This window comes from Prionailurus bengalensis, chromosome D2, assembly GCF_016509475.1.
Source record: "Prionailurus bengalensis isolate Pbe53 chromosome D2, Fcat_Pben_1.1_paternal_pri, whole genome shotgun sequence".
Classification (NCBI taxonomy): Eukaryota; Metazoa; Chordata; class Mammalia; order Carnivora; family Felidae; genus Prionailurus; species Prionailurus bengalensis.
In genome coordinates, this window is record NC_057351.1 from 70,822,347 (window position 1) to 70,847,302 (window position 24,956).

General features: G+C 51.0%; 1 protein-coding gene across 1 annotated transcript in view; it reads left to right on the top strand.

Moving 5' to 3' along the window:
• VWA2 (von Willebrand factor A domain containing 2) overlaps nt 1-24,956 on the top strand; it is a 46,098-nt gene that overhangs the window by 15,614 nt on the left and 5,528 nt on the right. The window contains exons 5-10 of the mRNA XM_043597606.1: nt 3,662-3,771; nt 13,094-13,288; nt 17,556-17,689; nt 18,291-18,423; nt 20,764-20,819; nt 23,582-23,689. Of these exons, the coding sequence (XP_043453541.1) occupies nt 3,662-3,771; nt 13,094-13,288; nt 17,556-17,689; nt 18,291-18,423; nt 20,764-20,819; nt 23,582-23,689 (736 nt within the window). The remainder of the gene's footprint in view (nt 1-3,661; nt 3,772-13,093; nt 13,289-17,555; nt 17,690-18,290; nt 18,424-20,763; nt 20,820-23,581; nt 23,690-24,956) is intronic.

Sequence of the window (24,956 nt, forward strand, 5' to 3'; positions counted from 1 at the left end):
CACGGGCTGCTGAGTCTCCGCTCTCCTCCACACAGGGCCCTCCTTTTCAAAGGAAGGGATTCCCCATGAAGTTTCATTAGTTATTCGTGGAGAGAGAACCGTCAACAGCGAACCCTTGTTGACGTTGGCACTGATGTAGAGTGTCCAAACTTTCTCATAGCAAGACTCGCTGAGCTAAGGGGTTGGGGGGGGGGGGCGGTCTGTTTCAGCGAGCAAGGGGGCATCAGGACCTCAAGCCGCTCAGACTTGTTGGAATGGTGCCACCGGGGATTGGCATGAAGGGCCATTTCAGGTGGCTCCGTCTCCGTCTGGTTTGTGCTTCAGGTTTTGTGCTTTGGCTGCTGCATTTCTGTGACTCCTTGTATCTCTGCGCTCGGGGGATTTGATTGGCACCATATTCTACTTTTCTGCAACTTAAGTTTTCTTTCTTTCTTTTTTTTTTTTTAATGTTTGTTTATTTTTGAGACAGAGACAGAGCATGAGCAGGGGAGGGTCAGAGAGAGAGGGAGACACAGAGTCTGAAACAGGCCCCAGGCTCTGAGCTGTCAGCACAGAGCCCGATGCGGGGCTTGAACTCACGGACCATGAGATCGTGACCTGAGGCGAAGTGGGACGCTTAACCGACTGAGCCACCCAGGCGCCCCTGCAACTTAAGTTTTCAAGTTGCTATAAATTAAGTTGCTTTCTGTGCGCGCTCTGTGGGGTGAGGTGGATTGAAAGTGTCTGAAGTCTTTCTCCCGACAATTAGAAGCTGAGAAGTTCACTTCCTGGCTCTGATACAATGATTGCAGCAGGGTGATTACGGTGCGGTGAGAAATGTGGGCAGGCTCGCTTCGGAGCACACAGTAAACCGAAGATAAAAGGCAACTCCTTTGCTCCCAAACCGCCAATTAAATTAAATGCCTTAACCACTGACTCAAGCTGTTTCCATCCTGTTTTGTTTTGAAGTTATGTCCTTCCTGTTTAATTCAAGCAAATACGCTCAGCTGTTGGTCTCAAGGGAATTGTTGTTTTTTAAGTAACCCTTTCGCAGCGTTCAAGGAGAACACATTCAATGCCTAGTGTCCCTCCTGCTCACATGTTTTCCATCTGCCCGGTTTCCCTACCTGTTTTCTCAAGCATCCTTCCAGAATCCCCTCACGCAAACACAAGCGGTATGAAGCCTACCATGCATGTGGTATACGCTGTTCTATCCCTTGCCTTTTTTCTTCATATTGTCTTGGAAGTCTTTTTGTATCTAGGTAGATAGGTAACATAGGCGTTAATACAGGTATATATTATATTTTATGGCTTATTAATGTTCCATTGTGAGGATATACTGAGGTTTAATTAACCAATCCCCTATTGATGGACATTTGATATTACAAACATACCGGGCCACCTGGGTGGCTCAGTTGGTGGAGCGTCCGACTTCGGCTCGGGTCATGATTTATTTCATGGTTCGTGGGTTCGAGCCCCGCGTCTGTGCTGACACCTCAGAGCCTGGAGCCTGCTGTGGATTCTATGTCTCCCTCTCTGTCTGCTCCTCCCCTGCTCGTGCTGTCTGTCTTTCAAAAAAAATAAATGTTAAAAAAATACATATATATGTATACTGTTAAATATATATATATATACACATATACTGTTATATACATATATGTATACTGTTATATATGTATGTATACTGTGAGCTTGTAAATACATCATTTCACACATATGGAAGTATGTCTGTAGGATATATTCCCAGGAGCCCTATGCAACCGTATTTTCACTAAATATTGATAAATTGGTCTCCATAGGTGCTGTAGCACCTACATTCTTACCAGCGGTGTTTGAGAACTTGGTAGTTTCCCTTGCAAACATTGCATTTAGATTTCTGCTACATTTCAGTGTGGTACAGTGAAGCATCTTTTCTCATATTAAAGAGCCCTTTGTGTTTCCTGTGTGATATCTGTTCATACCCTTTGCCAGTTTTTCTATTGTATTGTTGGTCTTTTATGCATCAGTTCCTAGGTCAGTTCCCTACATATTGGGAAAACTGACCTCGTGCCTCTGACTTGAGTTGCAAACAACTTTTCCGTTTGTCTGCATTTTTTTATTGCGTTGTGGTATGTTTTGCCCTGTAGACGTTTTCTTTATGTGGCCAGATTTATCACCCTTTCCCTTTATGGTTTCTGGGTTTCAAGGCAAAGTAAGGTCGTTTTCCACTTGGAAGTTATGAAGAAATTCTTTCCAGGTTTCTTCTAGAACTTCCACGGTTACATTTTTTCACGTGTAAATCTTGAATCCATTTGTGATCGATCCTTTTCTCATTTGTAGGTGGCTGTTCAGTGGTCTCAATGTCACTTACTAGACCAGCTTTTCCCCACTAGCTGGAGGTGCCACCTTGATCACACGCTGACCTCAAGGGAGATTTCGAAAGGGTTGTTCCTCAGAATCTCAAGCTTCTCTTCTGCCCCATTTTCCAGGGTCCCTCTCCCACACATGCTCACCCAAGACCTAAATCTCTTCCTACTGAAGATGCTCATCCTCAGAACCTCCTGTTGAGGGAAAGTCCATTGGGCTCTGGTCATCGGGAGCAGGTGCCACTGGGCTGGTGGGGCCGAGCCCTTTGATGGTCTCCAAAGCACTGAGCCTGTTAAGGGATCAGCGGTGCAGGAATTCAAGTAGTGAGTAAAAGAGCGGTCTCATCGCGTCAATATGAATCACATGGCCTATTTGCAATCTTGGCCGGAATTGGGGTTGGTTGATAGTGACTGGGAATGCAGGTTTGGAGAGCCAGTGATTATGTACAGGGCTTGGGCTTTCAGGAGGAAACCCAAATGTTTATAGCCTTTTCTGCTCGAGACAAGCTAGGGTCCAAAGGGCCCGGAAAGTGACTTGATTCAGTTTCCCTTCTCCAGTTTTGCAAGGCGTTGGGTCTTCTCATGTGGCCTCTGAATTCGGATGATGCAGCGTCTGTTTGGAATCACCCGCGGCCCCGACCCCTTCCGCCGTGGGGGAACGTCATCTCAGGTTAAGATGCTGATTGTCCCCCCGGCGTGACCCTGGTGTGGAGAGCCGGCCTTCCCCGCGCTTGGCAAGAGCAGGCCCGGAAGGACTGACCCGCGCCAACCAAGGATGCGCGGGTGGTGGCTGTGGTTGGGGGTGAGCCGCCCGTGCAGGCGGCCGTGCTTGCCTTCCGCGGCTCCCCTGCTCTCGCCGGCAGCATCCTGCTCAAGGTCCGTGCTGGCTGCTGAGAAGGCCGGCAGTGCCGCTGAGGCTTAGTGAGGGTCCTGGCACGAAGTGCAGTGGCCCCGCTCTCTTTTTCACTAGCCCCGGGCCGGATCTGTGTCTCTCTACGTTTTAAACGGTACCTGGGAGGCCGTTGGAAGTGTGACCAGAGACCCTACCCTCAAGGTGCTCACAGCCCAGCCGGGAGGGCTGGCCAGAATGTGGGGCGAGAAGGTGCCGTTGGTGGTTGTCAGTGCCGCGCATAGGCACTTGGTTTTCTCCAGGCCCTCCTCCTGGTCTTTGGGCCTTTCTCTGAGGGACACTGGAGGGAGCCCCGGCTCTGGTATTTGTTGCGTGGGCAGGAGGCAGGGTCATTAACCTTTCTCGTCCCTTCGTTTCCCTTAGGAATGTTTGTGACTTGACCTCGCTCTCAGCACCCTCCCCCCGGGCCCTCTGTCTCCTACTGCAGGTCAGAGTGGGAGCACTGCAGTTCGGTTCCGTCCCTCGTCTGGAATTCCCCTTGGATTCGTTTTCGTCCCCACGGGAAGTGAAGGCAAACATGAAGAGCATGGTTTTCAAGTACGTATGATCCAATTACCGCCGTGCTTCGGATGGAGCCAGCTGCTCTCAAGATCGCTCCCTTGAAGGGCGTGATTGGCCTGAGAGAGGGCTGCGGTCCGGCTTCCGGACCCCCAGCTGCATCCGGTGGGTAGTGAGAATTCCCTTCTCAAGACCGCTCCTCTTATTACGTAACCGCGTCTCCAGTGGGAGCTCACGCCGACTTACGGTATCTTTGCCGCCGTAGCATGGAGCTGTCCGTTACCTGGGACAGAGAGGGCTAGTGACGGTTGAGGTGGGTCAGGAGCGTGAGGGGTGGGGGTGGGGGTGGGGGAAGAACACTGGGTCTTTTTCCCAGTTCTGTCCCTGCAGCCGGGATGGCTCCCCACACGTCTTGGAGCCTCGTTTGTGTCTCCTAGAAAGTGTCCCCCTGTTACTAAGAATGCTTTAGAAAGGACGAATAGCTGTTTGTGTGCTCATATACACCCTATAAATGTATGTGGTAGGGTCACATCTTTACTCACATTACGAGTCAGCTGACGTGTGTGTATACGCATATAGGTATATGTAAATACACACGTATACTGTGTATCAGTATTTTAAACGTCCGTGTGTTATATACACGTGCAAGTGCACGCACCCACACGTTTACAAACACTCACAGAAGAGCACCTTTACTTGCCGCTTGCCACTCTGCTGTCTGTTGTCTGCCGCCCCTTGAGCAGGTGTCCACTGAAGTCCTGCCGGGGTCCTTGGTCCCAGCCGCTGACAGCCACCAACTCCGGTTGCCAGGGAGGGCCCCGGACTCTGCAGTCTTTCCCAGTCACAGGCCTCCGTGCCTCCGGTGCCCTCCAGAAGCCCGTGTCCCGCGCACTGGGCACAGCAGGACCTCTGGGGGCCCTACGGCCCCCAAGCACCCCCAGTGACTTCTTCTCAGGCTGTTTGTCCCGGTCCAGGGATACCCCGACCAGAGTGAGAGGCAAGTCAGATACAAGAAGGCACAGAGGGAAGCCGAGCACCTTGAAGTGTTTGTTAAACACGACAGTAGTGTGCGCTGGCCTTGCCTCGTTCCCTCGGACCGTCCACCCTTGAGGCCTCCGAGAATGGTTTCCTAGAGAGGACAGTCGCAGCCTCTCACTCCCGTGTCTGCGGCCCAGACGCCCAGAGCAGCACTTGTCAAAGTGAGCTCTTTGGTCAGAAGGCCTGGGTCGGAGTTGCCTGTAAGGAGTGTGTCGTCAATGCTGGTGCCTCAGTTCCCTCCCAGACCTGCTGAATCCCTCTGTGGGCTTAGGGCACGTAGATACTAGATACTAAGGATTTGCACTTTTGAAAGGTCTCTCCCACTGCCCTGGGATGATGATGATTGCTTTTTTTATTTCATATTTTTAAAATTTATTTTGAGAGAGAGTGAGCACGAGCAGGGGAGGAATATATATATATACGTGTTATATATATGTGTGTATATATATATACGTGTTATATATATATGTGTATATATATACACACGTGTCATATATATATGTATATATATGTGTGTTATATATATGTATATACATACATATACATACACATATATATACACATCTATATATGTATACATGTGTATGTATATATATATGTATATATATATATATAGAGAGAGAGAGAGAGAGAGAGAGAGAATATTCTAAGCAGGCTCCACACTGTCAGCACAGAGCCCAGTGAGGGGTTTGAACTCACAAACTGTGAGATCATGATCCGATCTGAAATCAAGAGTCTGACGCTTAACTGACTGAGCCACTCAGGTGCCCCCCCCTCTCTTTTTGAGAGAACAAGTGTGCAAGCAGGGGAGGGGCAGAGAGAGAGGGAGAGAGAAGCTTAAGCAGGCTCCATGCCCAGCTGGGAGACTGATGCAGGGATCTGTCTCATGACTGTGAGATCATGACCTGAGCTGAAATCAAGAGTCAGATGCTTAACCGACTGAGCCACCCAGACACCCCCTGCCATGTGCTTATTCTACACACTAAGTTTTTTTTTTTTTTTTAAAAAACACCTTTATTGACATATAATTTTTTTTTAATTTTTTTTTTAACGTTTATTTATTTTTGAGACAGAGAGAGACAGAGCATGAACGGGGGAAGGTCAGAGAGAGAGGGAGACACAGAATCTGAAACAGGGTCCAGGCTCTGAGCGGTCAGCACAGAGCCCGACGCGGGGCTCGAACTCACATACCGCGAGATCGTGACCTGAGCTGAAGTCGGACGCTTAACCGACTGAGCCACCCAGGCGCCCCTATTGACATGTAATTTAAATGCCATGAAGTTCACACATTCAGCGTGTGCAATTCAGTGACTTCGAGTGTATTTTCCAGAGTTAGGCCACTATTACTATAATTTTAGAACGTTTTCGTCACCCCAGCAAGAAACCTTGTAAATAGACATCTCTCCAGAGAAGAGGTATAAATGGCCCTCAAACACTTGGAAAGATGCTCAGTGTCATTAGTCACTAAGGAAATGCAAATCAGAACCGTAATGAGCTGCCACTTTACATTCACCAGGAAGGCTAAAATAGACGACACCCAGTAGCAAGTGTCGGCAGGGGCACGAAGACATTGGACCCCTCGTGCGCTGCTGGTAGGATTGTGAAATGGTGCAGCGCCTTTGGGAACAATCTGGCAGCTAAACACGGGTTTACCACGTGACCCAGTGACTTGGACAGAATTGAAAATGTATGCCTCCAGAAACACGTGGACATTAATGTTCATGGCGGCATTATTTGTAGCAGCCCCGAAATGGAAACAACACAAAAGCCCCGTGAATGAATAGCTGAACCAAAGGCGGTATATCCGAACCGTGGAAGATTATTCCTTTTCAGTCAGGAAAAGGAAGGATGATGTGATTCATGCTACAACATGGATGAACCTTGAAAACGTGATAAGCCAGACACAGAAGGCCACATGTTGTAGGATTCCTCCATTTATGTGAACTGTCTGGAATAGGCAAATCTGTGGAGACAAAAAGCAGATCAGTCCCTGCCGGGGGCTGTGGGCAGAAGGAATAGGGAGGGACTCCTAATGGGTGTAGGGCTTCTTTTGGGGGCGATGAAATGTTTTGAGCTTAGTGGGGATGGTTGCACAATTCTGTGAATATCCTGAACACCAGGGTGATTTTACTTTAAGAGGGTGATTTTGGGGGCGCCTTATTGGCTCAGTTAAGCATCCAACTTCAGCTCAGGTCATGATCCCATGGGTCACGGGTTCAAGCCCCGCATCCAGCTCTGTGCTGACAGCTCAGAGCCTGGAGCCTGCTTCGGATTCTATGTTTCCCTTTCTTTCTGCCCTTCCCTCACTCATGCTCTGTTTGTCCCTTTCTCTCTCTCTCTCTCTCTCTCAAAAATAAACGTTAAACACTTTTTTCTTAAGTTAAACAAAATAAATAAAAGGGTGATTTTGGGGGAGCCTGGGTGGGTGGCTCAGTTGACTGACTCTTACGCATCTGACTCTCGATTTCAGCTCAGGACATGTTCTTGCAGTTTAGTGAGTTTGAGCCCTACATTGGGCTCCACACTGACAGTACAGAACCTGCTTGGGATTCTCTCTCCCTCCCTCCCTCTCTGCGCCAACCCCCCACCAACTCACCCCTGCTCTTTCTCTCTCAAATAGATAAACTTAAAAAATATTAAAAATTTTTTTTCAACGTTTTTTATTTATTTTTGGGACAGAGAGAGACAGAGCATGAACGGGGGAGGGGCAGAGAGAGGGAGACACAGAATCGGAAACAGGCTCCGGGCTTCGAGCCATCAGCCCAGAGCCCGATGCGGGGCTCGAGCTCACGGACCGCGAGATCATGACCTGAGCTGAAGTCGGACGCTTAACCGACTGTGCCACCCAGGCGCCCCTAAAAAATATTTGAAAAGGGAGAATTATATGGTATAAGAATTCATATACCATAAAATTACCATATCATTATTGATAAAACATTTTATTCCCAAAACATCTTTGTACCCATTAGATGCATGCTAACGTTTGCAGAAGAAAAACTGGCCTCTTGGTTTCAGTTCAGGACTGAATGTCAGCAATTGTTTGGGTAACTCTGCCTTGACGATTTGGTCCCGCTCTGTTCTGAAAACACTGAGCAAATTGCAGCAGACTGGCTCAAAAAGGCACTCTGGGGATCATCTAGTATCTATTTCAACCCCTCACTTTACGGAGGAGACCACTGAGGCTGAGAAGGAGCAGGGGACTTGGCCAGGACCGCAGAGTCCTGCTACTTGTCCAGTAGGCAACCCCCGCCACCGCCCAGCTGTCCTTCTCCACCTCTTTCCACCCTCCCCTCCCCACCCCCCAAAGTGTTTGTTGAGCCTCTCCTCAGCTGTGTTGGAAGGCATGACTAAGGGCTTGGGAGGATTAGTCACAACGTAGGAAGTCCAGAGACTCCGTAAGGATATGCCAGATGAGGACACTGCGGGTGGAGAAAGAAGCCTCTTTATGTGTCTGATCTTCTTAGCCGTGTGTGGTTAGCATCGTGTGTCCTAGGATGACTACAAGAGGCGGCAAACAAGGCAAGGAGGCACTAAGTAATTTTTTGGCCGCAGTTGCAGGGTCACTGAGGACGCTAAACATTAAGACGTTATTATTAATCAGTACGGAGGAATGTTGGCCCGAGTGGGAGTGATAACCTCCCGAGGGCTCTCTACCCTTTTTCTGCAGTGAAATTTTAAGTGCTGGGCTGATTGGGACAGCTCTACCCAGAACTCCAAATGCTTGCCTTTTCAGACCGAGGCGATCGGTCCCCTCTAAGTGTGTTTTGAGGTGGCCAGGGAACTGCCCTTGCTGCCACTTTGCATTAAGAAGTTAAAAAAAAAACGATACAGTTAAGAACCTTCCAGTTTTGCACCCCATGATAGCATAAAATCAGATGAAGCATGGCCAGCAAAATCTGTTCCAAATGCGCAGAGCTCCTGGCCAGCTGGCTGTGCAGGCTCCCGCGGTCATTTCATTAATCTCACGGTCACGCGACTCTTGAGTTTTCTGATTGCTTTGGACCCCATCTGTAGCTTTATCAGAGTTTTACTGTATTTAGATTGCTCTCCAGAAATAGCACTCACCGCTCACTGTACCTTAGCACAATGCTAGCTGTGGCATCTTTCAAACCACATTAACATTTCAACATCGCTTTTAGAATAGTTGTAATTACGAAGCATTTTGCTCTTTTTTAACTTAACTTGGTGAGCATTTTTGCATAAAGCTGCATTATTTTTCATGCGGATCCTTTCTAATGGCTCTATGATAACTCAATGAATCGAACTATCATAGTATATTAAATCACTCCTTTAAAGGGACACATTTACATTGATTCCAAGGTTTTTGTCTATTGGTTTAAAAAAAAGAAAGAAACCTCTGTAATCAACATTCCTCTACCTACAGTGAGTTTTCTTTTTTTAATGTTTATTTATTTATTTTGAGCAAGAGCGTGTGTGCATGCAAGAGAAGGAGGGGCAGAGAGAGGGAGAGAGAATCCCAAGCAGGCTCCATGCTATCAGCTCAGAGCCCGGCGTGGGGCTTGATCCCTCGAACCGTGGGACCGTGACCTGAGCCAAAAATCAAGAGTTGGGCGCTTAACCTACTGAGCCCCCCAGGTGCCCCTACAGTGAGTTTTCTGATAAATTACTTTTCAGAATCTGTTTCGTGGGCCACCTGCTTCAGAATCACTGGGGCAGGGGAGGCTGGCTTAAAATGCAGATTCTCGGCCTGGTCGCACACCCACCAGTTTGGAGTCTCTGGATGATGGGATCTGAGAATCTCCATTTTCCCACCTCCCAAGGGATTTTTATGCTCATTGGAATTTGAGACTAACTCAAAAGAAAAACTTCTTGGAACAGACTGCTAGTTAATCATGGTAACTACCACTGATGGGGTGCTCACTGGCTCCTAGGAGGCACTGGGTTTAGCATTTACTAATACTGTTACTTCCCCTACTTTAACAAGGAAGGAAAGTGAGTCTCATTACCTTTTCCAATTTACTTGGCTAATAAATTTCAGGACTATATTTGAGCCCCACCGACTCTGGAGCCCACGTTCCTTATCCACTTGAGTATTCCAATGGCCAAATGTTTAGATTCCAGACCCGCCCCCACCAAAAAAAGTCCAAGCATTGCAGTCACAGCCCCCCTAAGACCGTAGTCAGTCTGCGAACCTTCACTTGCAACCTGGGTTAGTCCTGTTTGAGAGAAATTAGAAGAATCTTGGTGAGACTCTGGCCTCCGACCTCCCTTGTCTAGAGCCAGACCCTGAGCTCAGGACAGACTCTCAGATAGAAATGCTCCACAGAGTGAGGAACATGGAGGTGGTGGGGTTTTTCCTCATTTCCCGGAGTCCAGAAGTCTTTGGGAATCTCACCTGACTGGTAGAGTATTCCAGTGGGAAAAGTGGGTTAGGGAGCAAAAGTGGAGAGGACAGACAGCACAGGCATTTGTGTGTTGAGGGACAGGAAGGACAGACACCCCACAGGCCAGGGGAGTTGGGAGCCCAGACTCCCACGTCTTGGACATTTGATTTATCTCTAACCACAGCCATGGGCATACTGCCAGGGGCATGAAAGCCCAGGGAGTTTCATGGTCAGTGGGGCACCTTGGCTTTTGGTGAGCAGAAGGGTATTGTGACCATTTAGGTAGAACGGTATACTGCAGGGATCAGCAGACTTTTTCAGTGAAGATCTATAGAGGCCAGGCTTTGCTGGCCATAGGGTCTTTGCATAGATAGTACATAAACGAATGGGCATGGCTGTTTCCCACTATAACTTTATCTACAAAAAATTACAGGCTGTAATTTGCCAACCCCTGGAGAAGGAAGACCATTGGCTTTGGAATCAGCCTGACTGGGTTTAAACTCCAGTTCTGACCCCCCACTAGCTGGTTGAGAGGCAGGTGACTTGGATGGCTGTATAACATTTTGGCTAAGAACTTGGCCTCTGGAAGTGGAGGGTCCAGGGTTCAGGTCCTGCCTCCACTACTCCTGAGCTGTGTAACCTTAGATAGGGCCTTTCCCTGAACTCCCCTATCTCAGCTGTGGTGAGAATTATTTGAGCTTAGTACCTTTACACACACATACACACACACACACACACACACACACACACACACACACAGAGCACAGTGGTGCTTGGCAGATAGGTGCTCTGGAAATCTTAGCAGTTAGTATTACTATTCTCTGGGCTGGAGTTTCCCCATCTAATAAATGAGGATAATATTAGCACCTTTTATCATAGTTGTAGGGATTATATTTAGTAACGGGTAGGGGAAGTATTGGCATGAAGTGAAAACTCTGTACTAATATCATCCTTTAGGAATGGGAAGTCATTTGCCCTTCTAGGAGCCTTAGAGGATGGCTCTTTGTAGACGGAAGAGCTTTGGCAAAGGTAGGAGTCTTCTCAGAAATCAAAATCCTCTTGGTTATCTTCAGTATCTGATAATGTGACCCAGCACAGTGTGAGAAGAGTGGGGGGCACTCGGTGTTCATTGATGTTCTGCTCCCTTTGGATAAGCCCCTTGCCCAAGCCAGGCTCTGCTCGCCAGCCCAGGACGTGGCTGGTGGTGTTCCCCAGTGCCTTTGCTTACACTTCTTCCCCTGATTGGAGTGGTCTCTTCTTTTCCTAATCCACTGACTCACTAAGACCCCATCAGATGCTTGCCATGCTGAAGCCTGTCCCTGACGGCTCCTCCCCACAATGAACCCCTCCTCAGAACTCTTGCTATTGTCATCCTTTCGTTGGCAATTGTTATTGCTTATAGGTCCTGTTTCTTCAGCTAGACTGACAGTTCTTGGGGGACGGGATCATGTTATGCTTCCTGGTCTCACTCTCATTTTCTTCCACTTAGAGTGCCCATAAGAAACACCAGTGGGCTGAAAACAGTAGCTTTTTAATTGATGCAGATGCTGATTATGGAAGACCAGGAGTCTTAATTCTAGGAGTCTTAATTCTAGGAGTTATGCACTCTTGTTGACATTCGTTAACTTAATGGAGCCTCATAGAATTGCCCTTCAAGAGCTCTCTTAGGACAGAAAGCAGTAAAAGTGAAGAATATTCTGGGCCTGGTCCATAAATCCTTCCAAGCACACTCCTCCTTGCTCTTCCCTCACCTCTCTGCTGAGTGGAGAGGTCCTTGAGGACAGAGAGGAAGGGGAGCACAAAAGGAAAGGAGCCCGGATCTCTGAGTAGCTGCTTGGAGGAGAGCAAACCAGGAGAGATGCTTGGGCAGGAGGGCCATGTCAGGCTTGCATGAGAAGTGAGCGTTTTGAGTGGCGAGTTAAAGAAGTGTGTACGCATTCACCCACGCAGATACGTGGGCACACACACACAGAGTGCCCGAGCCTCTTGCCAGTTGGGTGTTTGCACCTTAGGAGAGTCACTGTAGGGCCCTCTGAGAGACAGGTATGGTTGCCTTAATTGACACTGTAACGTAAGAATAAATGTGCCCCCCCCCCCAATCTACAGGGCTTTCTCTGTGTGTGCGGTTAATAACCGTGGTGATTCCATCAGGCTCGACATTGTGGCTCATGTCCGATGTGTTGCTACCCACTGAAAGGTTTGGCCTAAGACCCATTACAGGGAATCGTTGTCTGCCTGTTTGACTCTGAAGGCTGACAGCCCTCCCTCTGAGGACGCTTGCATGAGCCTCCTATTGTAGGATTTAATAGAGATTCTGTGCTGGGATTCCAAGCGCAGCAGACAGTGTCTGTAACTAGGCTGTGACGAGATGGGACCACCGTAACGTCCCCCGATCTGGAAGCAGTCCCACAGTTCAGCCTTCCGGCACCTAACCCTGGACTGGAAGTGAGCCAGGAAGGCCTGATCACAGACCCGACCATCATTAGACCCTTGGACCAAAGACCTGTCCTTCACAGTTAGAGAGTCACACGATTTTCCGAAGCTCAGTTATCTGCTTGCCCACCCCTACGGGATGCTGAGCCATAACAAGAAGAGAATGATACAGATGGGGAGAGGTGGGAGGTGGGTGTTAGACACACAGAAAGTGAAGGTCATCGGCCCCTGAGCTGTCACTGGAGGCAGAGGGGTACGGGAAGAGAGTCCAGAAACCTACACAAAGAATGACATTATTGCATAATACGGCAGAGACGTCCAGGGTGAAACTTCCGTCCGCAGGAAGAGTTAATTACTACTCTTTGTTGTGGTTCGGATGGTGAGAAGGTGCATGTCCCATGCTGGACTTGTCACTCTGAGCTACTGCTGGGAGAAAGCGGCTGTCACTAAGCACAGAGGAGCCCGTTGTTTCAGGTCGTCATTCCCAATTCATGCAGGCAGATGACTGACTGTCGTCTTTGTCTCCTCCTCCTGTGTGCACCCAGAGGAGGACGCACAGAGACAGGCCTCGCTCTGAAATACCTTCTGCGCAAAGGGTTCCCTGGGGGCAGAAATGCCTCTGTGCCCCAGATCCTCATCGTCGTCACTGACGGGAGGTCCCAAGGGCACGTGGTGCCGCCAGCCAAGCAGCTCAAGGAAAGAGGTGTCACCGTATTTGCCGTCGGGGTCCGGTTTCCCAGGTAAGAGCCTCGGTCGCTCTGGGTCACCCTGGAGACTGTGGAGACACAGTAAGAGAGGGGATTTGGCCAAACCACTCTGGTCCTTCCAGGCTCGCTCTCCTCCTCGCTTTGTATGTGGTGCCAGAACGCACGGAGCTCCAAGTCTGGGAGCGTGCGTTGTCTTTAGCTGAGTCTGAGTCCTTGGTTGTAAGCGCCAGAAACTTGACCCCAGTTGACTTGGGCAGAAATGGAAATTCACAGACTCATCTGATTGTACTGGGTGGGTCAGGGGTCCCTTGGGGTGAGCAGGAGCCAGGCACTTGAACGCCATGAAGATTCTTTCTTTCCTCTCGCCTCTGCTCTTCTCTGAGCCTGGTCCTCAAAGGAACCCGGGACTGTGGCTGCAGGTGGCGCCCAGCTCCACCCTGGGGAGAGAAGACTCATGTTCCCGGTTTCAAGTGGAATAATCCAAGAAAGGGTTCTCCTTAGCCTGAGTCACAGACCCACTCCTGAGGCCAGGAAGTGGGGGTCTCTGAGGGGCCGCTCCCTCCTCAGACACTGGAATGTGCTTTCCTGGAAAAGAGAGGAGCACAGGTCTTCCCTGCTCAACCCTAAAATTGGGGGTGCCCTTGCGGGCCCCTCGTTATTGTGGGTAGTAAGTGAAAGGACTCTCTGGGTACCATGCCTGTACACAGAAATCCCATTTTCTATTATTTTTTAAGTATATGTATTCACATTTTGAGAGAGCGCGAGAGAGGCACGCACACGTCAGTGGGGGAGGGGCAGAGGGAGCAAGGGAATCGCAAGCAGGCTTCACACCGAGAGCACAGAGCCCGACTCAGGGCTCAGTCCCATGAACTATGAGACCGTGACTTGGGCCAAAATCAAGAGTTGGACACTCAGCCGACTGAGCCACCCAGGAGCCCCTCTATTAAGTTTTAGTACAGGTGTTATTCTAAGTTCTCCGAATAGAGAGACGGTACAAAGCGCCTGCCTTCACGGAGCTTCCGTTCTAGGAGAGGCACTAGGCAATAAACAAGTGAGTGAATGAATAAGTAATGCTGTTTCGGGTGGAAATAAAACGCAGAGAAGGAAAAGGAAGGTGGTAGGAGGTGAACAAGAGTGATGAGGCGCAGGGGACCCAGCTGTTTTAGATCAGGGGGGTCTGTTGGGAGTTGATTTTTGAGCAGAAACTTGAGGGAAGCAAGTAAGCCTTCCAAATAGCAGGGAAAAGAGTAGGCAAGACAGATGCCGAGCACAGAGGGCCTGAGCCAGCTTAGTGTGCTATAGAACGGAAAGACAGCCTGGCGGTGTGTGTGGAACCCAGCAAACAAGGGGTGAATTACAAGAAATGGGGTAGAAGAGGCAGGTAGGAGTCAGGTCTCTAGACCTGCGGGTCACAGTAAAGCCTTCAGAGAGTATTGTGAGTAGCTTGGGAAGGTTTGGTGGCTTTGAGCCGGGAAATGCCACGTGTTGACTAGCTGTTTTAGAAGACCACACTGGCTGCCAGGTAGAGAAGAGACTGGGGGGTTGAGGTGCAAGGAGAAGGGGTAGGGCAGGGCAGGGAATCTAGTTAGGTGACCTTTGGAGTGCTCACAAGAGAGAGGGAGGGAGGGAGGGAGAGAGAGCCTGGTGGCTTATAGCGGGTAAGTGCTGGGACCTCGCTAAGGGATGGGTAGTTCTGAAGGCAGGGCAGTGGAGTGGCTGGTGAGCTGCGCATGGGAACAACCCAGGATTTTGGCCTGAGCCCCAGAGCGAAAGGCGGGGCTACTTACCGAGGTGGGGAAGGCTGGGGAGGAGCAAGGGGAGCGGAGTCCTCTTTCAGATCAAGTTTGGGGCGCATATTGGACCTCTGAGCAGAGAAGCTGAGCCAGCGGCGGGACGTAGGAGTCTGGGCCACAGGAGAGAGGACGGACAGAGATTGAACTCCAGGGTGGCATTTATAGCCTGAAGATCACCTAGCGAGTGGGTGCGGCGAGGGAAGAGCACCGAGGACCAGCGTGCGCAGTACCAGGGGCGGGGGGGGGGGGGCGGGGGCGGGTGCTATCCCGGGCCGGGCTGCCACCAGCAGCATCCCGTTGTGGTTGTCATTGCCAGTGAGTGAGTATTTAACACACACCGCCTCACCGGGGGCTCTTTTTGTGTCCTCACGCATGAGAGAGGAGACAAGGGTGTTGCTTCCTGGCCCGCTGCCCGCCCTCCTCCCGCACGGTGCCGAATCCAGTACCTTGCATGTCTCACTTGCCCAAAGGTTTGCCAGTGAGGATGCTGCCTACCAGGTGGTGGCAATACATAGCCCGTTCCGGGACTTTCTTCTCCAGCTGCCAGCTGGAGCAGTGCTTCTCAGACTGTCCGTGGTGGGGGTCCAGTCTGTTTTGTTTTGCTTTGAATCCATCATGGACGGATACTTCAGAGGAAGACAAAAAAAAAAAAAAAAAGAAAGAAAAGAATTACTTGCAAAGTGAAATAAAAAGCAAAGACAGAATAGAAGCCCAAAAGTTTATTACTTGATCCAGCAGGCATAAATGACACTGTCAGGTTCCTGTATAATAGCTTCTAGGTGTTTATTGTCAGTGTCTATGCTTGTCTGGTTCTGGATGAGGGTGGAACGGTTTGGGGGCCTACACCAGCCCCCGCACTTTAAGCACCCCTCACTTAGAGGGATCAAGAGGTCATTGGTCAGGAGAGGAGACATTGCTCCGCCCCGCATGTCCTGGGCTGCAGCCACAGGAACCCTCTGAGGACGCCCGTGGGTTCCCAGGCCCTTCTGACCCCTCCTCTCGCTGCTGGTAAAAGGCCAGGTCACTACTGACCGGTGGTTCTCAAAGTGTGCTCCCTGGACCAGCGGTATCAGCATCACATGAGAGCTTGTGAGGAATGCACACATTCGGGCCCACCCCGATGAACCCAGAACTCTGGGGTGAGGCACCTTGGCCAGTGGTTTTCCGTGGCCCCCGGGTGATTCTGATGTCTACTGACGTTGGAGAACCGCCACCGTGGGCAGTGTGAGGCTCTGAGTGCGATGAAAAAGCTGATGCCGGTTCCGACTCCTTCCTCTTCTTAGTATTCACTGGGCCCCTTCTCTGCTGGTTCTCGGCCCTGGCTTTTGTGAAAATCTGCTGCTGGGCTGGGAGAGTGGAGGGAGGGGCCCGGCCTCGCTGCCCTCTGAATGCTACTGTTGAGGCCCCAACTCGGAAGCCCCCTTGTGTGTGTCAGGTGCTGTCCGAGGTACTGGGCGGAATGTCTAGTTTACACGGTTCCAGAGGAGAATGGAGAGTTTTATACCCGTGAACTTGGGAGATAAATGAAGTTGTTGCCATACTGCCAGACCTTGGTCTGTCTTGATGAATTTTTTGATGGGAAATATTCTAAATACATTCCTGACTACCCCGTCTCCTTAAAAAGGTTTCTCGGGGCACCTGGGTGGCTCAGTCAGTTAAGCGTCCGACTTCGGCTCAGGTCACGGTCTCACGGTTCCTGGGTTCGAGCCCGGCATTGGATTCGGTGCTGACAGCTCAGAGCCTGGAGCCTGCTTCAGATTCTGTTTCTCCCTCTCTGTCTCTGCCCTTCCCCTGCTCGCACTCTGTCTCTCTCTCTCTCTGTCTCAAAAAATAAAAAAGTAAAAAAAAAAAAAAAAAAGGCTTCTCAACATCGTTTAACGCTTTCTTCATCCCACATAACATTTTGGGGCTGGGCCCTAACCGCAGTGCCCCCTGGCTGCTGACGTGTGCTGGCCCCTTCCTCTGCATAACCTCACGTTGCTGACCCTTGAGTTCTTATGTCCACTGTTTATCATCCTTCAGTGTTTTCTTTCTACCGCTAGCTTCCCTTGCTCGTTCTTCTCTTGCCATCACCCAGAATCACTTTCCCTCATTTCCTTTCTGGTTAAATGTTTCTCATCAGCTGTGGGGGATAACACCAGACAACCAAGTCTGTTAAGACCATGTCTCAAATGAGAGCCGATGGTTCTGCGGGTTTGGCTTGCCTTGGAGAAGTTTGTGAATCCTGGCACGCGTGCCCGAACGCCCTTGGGGCCTTTCTGCGCTTCACTTCTGGACCTTACCTCACCCACCGGGGATGCAGGTGAGGTCCAGAAGTGAACCACAGAAAGAACCTGCATCCCCGGTGGGTGAGGTTGCAGCTAGGTGGCCTTTGGAGCAGTGCGGTCGTACTGCTTGTCCACAGGGAGCCCCTGGTGTAGGAGATGGGTGGACAGGAAGGTGGTGGAGGGGGGTGGGGCAGTCAGCTGCTTGTAACTTCTCTGCTGGGGGCTGGGGACGGGGGACAGGTGGGAGGAGCTGCACGCACTGGCCAGCGAGCCGAGGGAGCAGCACGTGCTGATGGCTGAGCAGGTGGAGGACGCCACCAATGGCCTTTTAAGCACCCTCAGCAAGTCTGACATCTGCACCGTCGTCTCTCCAGGTAAGGCCTTCCAGGCTGAGAAGGTGTGGCCCCGCCCAGGTAGAAGCAGGGTGGGGACGGTTCCCCGAGGCAAGAGGTCAGGAGGCTCCCCAGGGAGAGGGGAGGGCAAGAGGAGCGGGGTCTCGCAGCTTCAGCTCTGGGGTGCTCTGCTCGGGCTACCTCCCTGCGTCGAGCCCTGTGGTTTCTCAGCTCGGAACCCCGAGCTTGTCGCTGAGGGGTAGAGGGGCCCCAGGTATGGGCCCCAGACCTGGTGGGGCCCCCTGTGCCTGTCCCCTCCTCAGGAGGAAGAGCCAAGTGAGCTCCCCAGGCACGGTCAGCACGGGGCCACTTCAGCTGGGGTGAGGTCTCTGCATTGCTAGTTGTCATCATCAGGCTCCACCCGGGAGCCAGAATAAAAGGCGCGCATGTGCACAAGATGCGAGAGCTGTGGGCAGGGGGGATGCTCAGAGACTGGCTGCCCGGCCAGCAGGTAGAGCAGGGCCCCTCCCCTGACGTGCTCGGCTGGGTAAGAGGCAGAAGTAGCAGGGCTGAGGGTGGTGGGACCGCAGGCGGGGGAGGGAGATAACCCTGTCTTCTCCGTCACTGTGCCCTGTGGACACAGACTGCCAGGTCCAGCCTCATCCCTGTGAGCGCAAGACGCTGGAGACGGTCAGGGAGCTTATGGGCAGTGCCCTGTGCTGGAGAGGATCGCGGGGGACCGATGCCGTGCTGGTGGCACTCTGTCCCTTCTCCAGGTTTGTCCACGTGGTCTGGGGTCAGCGCCCGAGGGCCTGCCTGGGTAGAGACGGAGACCCCCACAGCTGGGTGCACACGTGCTCCAGGGAGAACAGCTGTTTGGAAGGGCCTTGGCCACGGAGCATGACAGGGATCAGAGGAGACCTGGGAGGGAGACAGGGACAGAGCTGTGGGGTCACAGGAAAGGTCACAGCTACACAGCGTCAGAATCTTGTAGACCCACGGCCCAGTCGTGCGTGGTGAGTGAGGGTGACAGGGCCACAGCCATTCTGGAAGGCTAATAAGGGAGCCAAAGCCAGTCCTCTAGGGCAGTGGTCTGGACTTGGGGTGGCGGTCTGGTAATTTGATTCCTCTGAATACCAGTCTCTGTCCTTACGGGGCCGAGTGGGGTGGGAGGCTTAAGGTCTTAGATAAATTCCAGTTGTGGAGGCCGTGGGGGATGATGCAGTGTTCGTCAGAACTGGAGCTCAGGTGTTCTAGAATACCTGCTGCCTGGAGGTCAACCATTCTTTCGAAGATTCCTAGGCTAGGCTACCTGCGGTACAGCATCTGGTCGGCAGCTGGTGATCCCGTCCTCTTGCCTTCTCTGGAAAGCCAGGGGTCATATTTGAACCAGCTGCGTCTTTGGCCTTGGCCTGCCCCTCAGTGATGAGCTCAGAAGACACCCAGCAGTGAAATGGACCGGCTGCGAAGCCGTGAGCCATCACGCTGGGCTGGGGGCGAGTCCAAAGACCGTGTAGGCAGGGAAGGGCTGTGGCCTGCACGTGGGTCAGAGAAAAGAGGGCCTCATGCCTTGGCAGAGGCCACTAGAGGCCCTCTTCAGAACCCGAGCTTTCGAGTGAAAGAAGGCAGTTCTTTGTTTCCCCACTGGACTCGTTCTAAAAGCTCACTCTGAACCGAGCGGGGTGCAGTGCGGAGAGAGGCATGGCCGCCACCTCCAGGAAGCTCGTGGTCCAGAGGAGGCATTGGACAGTGACCACCGGCAGGTGTCTCAGGTGCCAGGACGGGGCCTGTCCTCCCTGGGATGTCATGGAGAAGGGGCTGCTGGACCAGTCTTGAAAGAAACGGGAACCCAGTGATGCCACACAGAGGCATTCAGAGCTGGGAGCCCCAGGAGAAGCTGGTGGGTAGAGGACACCCCGTGGCTTTGTGCTCAGATCCTGGAGTCAGGCTGCTGGGCTGTTAATTCCCAAGTGACCACTGGTGAGCTCGGAACCTCCCCCTCCCTTTTCCTACATGTGAAAGGGGGAGGATAATAATACCCACCCCATAGGGCTGTGGAGAGTCGGCAATGAGTTGATATGTGGAGTGCACTAATCCTGGAGGCTTTTAGAATTGTCTGCGCGTGTAGTAAGCTCTTCGCCAATTCCCCGATTCAAGAAACCCGGAGGGCCTCCTCTGTGCCTAGCACTGTCCCAGGTCCTGGGCAATCAGCGTGAGTGTCTCAGAAACCAGTCTGCCCTCACGAGCAGTGGCAGAAGTGCCTCCGGTGGCAGGAGGCAATAGTAGATGAAACGAATGCATAGAATAAACTGATAGGTAGCGATTAGTGCTACAGAGAAAGGAACGACAGGACGGGTGGGCGTGGGGAGGTGGTGGTTGGGGCAGCGTTGGCAGAGTGGGCAGGAAGGGCCTTGCATAGAGTCCAGGCCCGAGGGAGCTCAGGAAGGAGCCGTGAGCGATGTGCAGATCCAGGCAAAGCCCTGTGGCCAGTCTCTGCTCCAACGACACGGGATTCCCAGCTCGGGCTGGGAGGAGTCCACAGAACTTTCTGGGCTAGGAATTGTGGTCTTAGGAAGTCACTAGGAGTACATGTGGACAGGGAGGAGATTTCTCTTTAATGAGCTGGCGGCTTGGCGAACTTTTGATTTCAGCAACTCCTTGTGTTTTGCTCCAGGGAAGGCTGTGCCCTAGAGGTGAGCCCAATTAGCCTGCCCCTGTGGTGGGAGGCCTGGGGGAATCACACAGCCAGAATCCGGTTGCCCAATTCCCGCTGTTTCCCCGCCCTCCCCTCCAGCGCTGCATTGTGCCGGCCCCAGAAAGTAACCCGTAATAGAAAGCTCTGCCGATAGTTCAGAGTTCTGAGCACAGATGTTTCCAAATTCTGACATGATCGCCAACTTACATTTTTTAAAAACTATTTCCGGGTAGCTTGGAACTTTCCCTATCCTATCCATATGCAGATAAAAGTTGGGGTAGAATCAAGACAGAAAGACGTCTTTCTTGACCCGTATCTGCATTGGAATCTCATACCGGCTTTTAGCGGTTCAAATTACCTTCCAGGTTTCTGCTTTCGTGTTAAACTTTTGCTCTCTGCCATTTGTTCCCTTGGGTGACAGCTGGAAGAGAGTGGTCCTAACCCACCCTGCCACCTGCTACAGGACAACCTGCCCAGGTACAGTCTGCGTCTTGGATTTTCTAGCTCTTTCTGGGCCCTGGGACTAGGCTGGCATCTAAAGATGTGTTTGCACGCCTGGGGCAGAGGGTGGGGTTGGAACCAGCTCCCAGGCAGGGCGACCGGCATTTCAGAGGTGGAGGCGGATGCTCATGCTGGACTCATTCCTCCTTTGCTCAGTGGCGTTTTTTCACTAAGAATGAAGACTTTGGAGTTACCTTCCTTAACCCGTGCCCCTTGCAGGACAAGAGGCAGAGAAGGGCGTGCCTTGAGCACCGGCTTTGCAGAGAGGGAAGCTCACGTCCAGCACCAAACTCCAGGCCAGACACTTAAGCCTCAGTTTCCTCCTCTACAAAACAGATTGTCCCACGTCTGGAATCCCTGTCTCCCTGCTCTGTATGATAGGGGGTATCATAAACGGGTTTCTAGTGAAGACTCGGTAGATAAATGCCCACGGAAGTGCTTCGTCAGCCACAAGGCCCCAAAGCAAACAGGCGGACTCACTAATACCATTAGGCATTGTTCAGCCTGGCTCCCCAGTGGGTCTTCCTGCTCCTTCCCCGGGGGTCTAGCGCACCCCACTGACCTGGGAGCATAGAAATGGCATTCATGTGTTGGCATCAGTCATTTATGGGTTTGCTACCCCTGACTGAGGCAAGGAGCCCGTCTCCTGGAGGCAGAGCTAGCTGCACTTTCTGCCCTGAGTTTGGCGACCCCCTTGACATCCTGTTTTAAAGTTCCCAAGTTGCATACTTGTGAAACACAGAAGAGGCTGAAAGTAGGGTGGTTTCTTCCTCAGACATTAAGGTTTGAGGGGTGCCTGGGTGGCTCAGTCGGTTAAGCTCAGTCTTGATTTCGGCTCAGGTCATGATCTCACGGTTCTTGAGATCAAGTCTCGCGTCGAGTCCTGCTTGGGATTCTCTGTCCCCCTCTCTCTTTGCCTGTCCCCCGCTCACGCGTGCGCGCGCACACGCACGTGCTCGCTGTCTTTCTGCACCCCCCTCCAAAAACAAAAAAGGAAATTGAAGTTTGAGCCTAAAGCTTTGGAAAGAGAGTGACCCAGGTTTGAGTCCCAGCTCTACCCCTTTCCAGCTATCTGAACTGCACGTGACCTCTAGTCATTGAACTTCAGTTTCCCCATCTGAAATGAGGGGACCTTGACAAAACCTACCTCATCGGGGGGTGTCCGTGAAGCGAGATCATGCACGCGTGGTGCTTAACACAGTACCTGGCACATAGCAGCTGCTCCATTAAAGGCCCCATGTTCATGCGCCCCCAGTTGTTCCCATGATACACAGGCTGACAGAATAGCAGGCCTGGGTGCCCGGAGTTGGCCTCAAAAAATTCTACCTCCAATAAGCATACGCTTTAATTATAGTGATGTGACCACCACATTTCCTACATTTTTATGTAGAAAGGACAGAAATCACCAATTCCCATGGTAACCACACTCAGCTGCTTAGTAAGTCCTTTGCATATCATGATACGTGAATTCATAAAGATCTTGTCTGTTCTAACTCTGGGAGGGAGGTCGTGTGGTATCATCTGCATTTTACAGTAATTGATAAGGGAATTGAAAGGAGCTCAGATATTGACCATAGGGTATCATAGGTAGGACACTTCAGAGCGGGCCCCATTCTGTCACGGGCTGTGGTTTCCTGTATAAAGTAGCCCCTTTGGAAGAGACACTGCCCCTAATTTGGACCTGACCTCCCAAAGCCAATGCTGTGTTAACATGTTATGGAGCGTTGGCTTCACGCCAGGCTTTGTGCCAAGACTTTGCGTGGATTAGTTTGCGTGATCGTCACAATAACTCTGTGGAGGGGCTAATTAAGGTGCCCATGCAGGTGGAGGAGGCCACATTCATGGGCCCCAGGCACCAAAGGCTCACCATCTTGCAGTGGCAGCCCGGAGAGGCCGTTAAGAACAGCCCCATAGAACTTCAGGAAATGGCACGCCACGGTGCCGCCTGAGTCTTACGGACACCCGCATGGCTGCCATGATGCTACTGAGATTTCCATCCTCGCCGAGCTCCGATCCAACACCAGTTAATCACTGCAGCCCCCGGGAGCTCCTCCAGGTCTCCTCGGCAGGCGGGGGCTATGAAGCCATGTTGTGCAGTCGGCTAAGGCTGCCATGAACAAATATCACAGACCGGATGCCTGAAGCAACAGAAATGCACTTGCTCGTGGTTCTGGAGACTGGGAGTCCAAGATGAAGGGGGCGGCAGGTTCTGTTTCTTCTGGGGTCTCTCTGCTCCGTTTGCAGATGGCTGTCTCCTCATTGTCCTCACGTGGCCTCCCTCTGCGCGAGGCTGGTGTCTCTTCCTCCTCCTATGCGCCAGACTGGATTAGGGCCCACCCTATGACCTCATTTGGCCTTAATTTCCTCTTTAAAGGCCCTTTCCAAATACAGTCACATCCTAAGGACCTGAGGGCTGGGACTTGCGCATATGAATTTGGAGGAAGACAATTCAGTCCCTAACAGTCCAGGGTTGAGCCTGTAATTCACACAGGGCCTCAGGGAGCCCATCACTGAGTGCCCTTGACATCGGCCACCCGGCCCCTGCTTTACGTGCCTCACTCGCTTTCTGTCCCCTCTTTGCCACAGACTTCGTGGCTAGTTTCCTAGTGGTCCCAAGGGAAGAAGGGAGCTGGGCCCTGGTGGGGTGCAGGGTGGTCTGCCAGATTCACACCTCTGGCCAAACCCCTTCAAGCCTCTGAGCTGACGTGCTAGGCTCTTAATGGGCCTCTCTCCGATAGGCGCCTGTGACTCGCAGCCCTGCCAGAATGGAGGCACGTGTGTTCCAGAAGGACTGGACAGGTACCACTGCCTCTGCCCACCAGCCTTCGGAGGGGAGGCTAACTGCGGTACGTATGCATGGGACTTCTGAGACTGACCGTTGGGGAGCCGTGGAACCTGGGCTCCCCCTACCAACCTCCCACCCCGCTAGCTACTAGGTAGAAACTGGCCCTTGAGTTTTAGAGCCACCTACTTTGCAGGCACACCGCCGATCTGTTGTTTCGTGTGATACAGCCTCTGAGTGCTCCACGAATAAATAACTCAGGTGGTGATACCCTGGGTAGGACAGCGGCCCCTGGCATATTATCTTTAGAATGGCCACTGCTTGCTCTTTGAGCATTGCTGAGTTCAGGTGCAGGCTGACGCCAGTCCGACTCTCAGTCCTGGTTGTGGGCAGTCTCTTCTCCCTTCTCATAGGAACAGGAGCAAAGGGCCTAACCCCTGGTATGAGATGAAAATTATAGTAGGCTTTACCCTGCAGGGTTGCTGGGCATTTTAAATGAGGTAGATGGAAAGTGCCTTGTAACAAGGCTTGACACACAGTAGGAGCTTATTAAACAAAAACTTTAAAAATATATATATATATTTATTATATATAAAAAATATATATTATATATTATAATAATATATTGATAATATATTTATTATATAGTATATTATTATTAATTATACAAATATAATATATAATTATATATCAATTATATTAATATATTTATATATTATATATTGATATATATTGTATATTATATAATGTTATATAATATATAATGTTATATAATATATATTATATAGTGTTGTTATATAATATATATTATATAATGTTATTATATATGTATTATATATATATTTTATTTATTGTAAAAAATAATAACTTAAAAAACGTAGTGTTGGGTCAACTGGAGATCTCTATGGAAGAACACAATCTTGACCCCCTACCTTCTAAGAGACACAGAAATCAGTTCCGGATGGATCGTAGATCTAAACGTAAAAGACAAAGCAGTGAAGTTTCTGGAAGAAAACGTGGCATATCTTCCTGATTTGAGGTAGACAAAGATTTCTCACAGGGACACAAGAAGCACTAACCATAATGGAAGAAAGTTCTAAGTTACAGTTTAAGTTTTAAAAAGTGGCCAGACGGAGACCCGTAGTGAGAGCCAGGAGGGAGAGCCGTGTCCGGGCCGGTGTAACTCTGTGCCATGCGCCCCAGCCCGTGTCGCCTGCTTCTCTGCCCCGTCTCCCTCCTGGGAGGGAGGTGTCTCCTGCCTGGTGTAGTGGCTGGGCATCTCGGGTGGGACAGCGACCTCCATGCTCCAGGGGGTCATAGCGTGACTGATG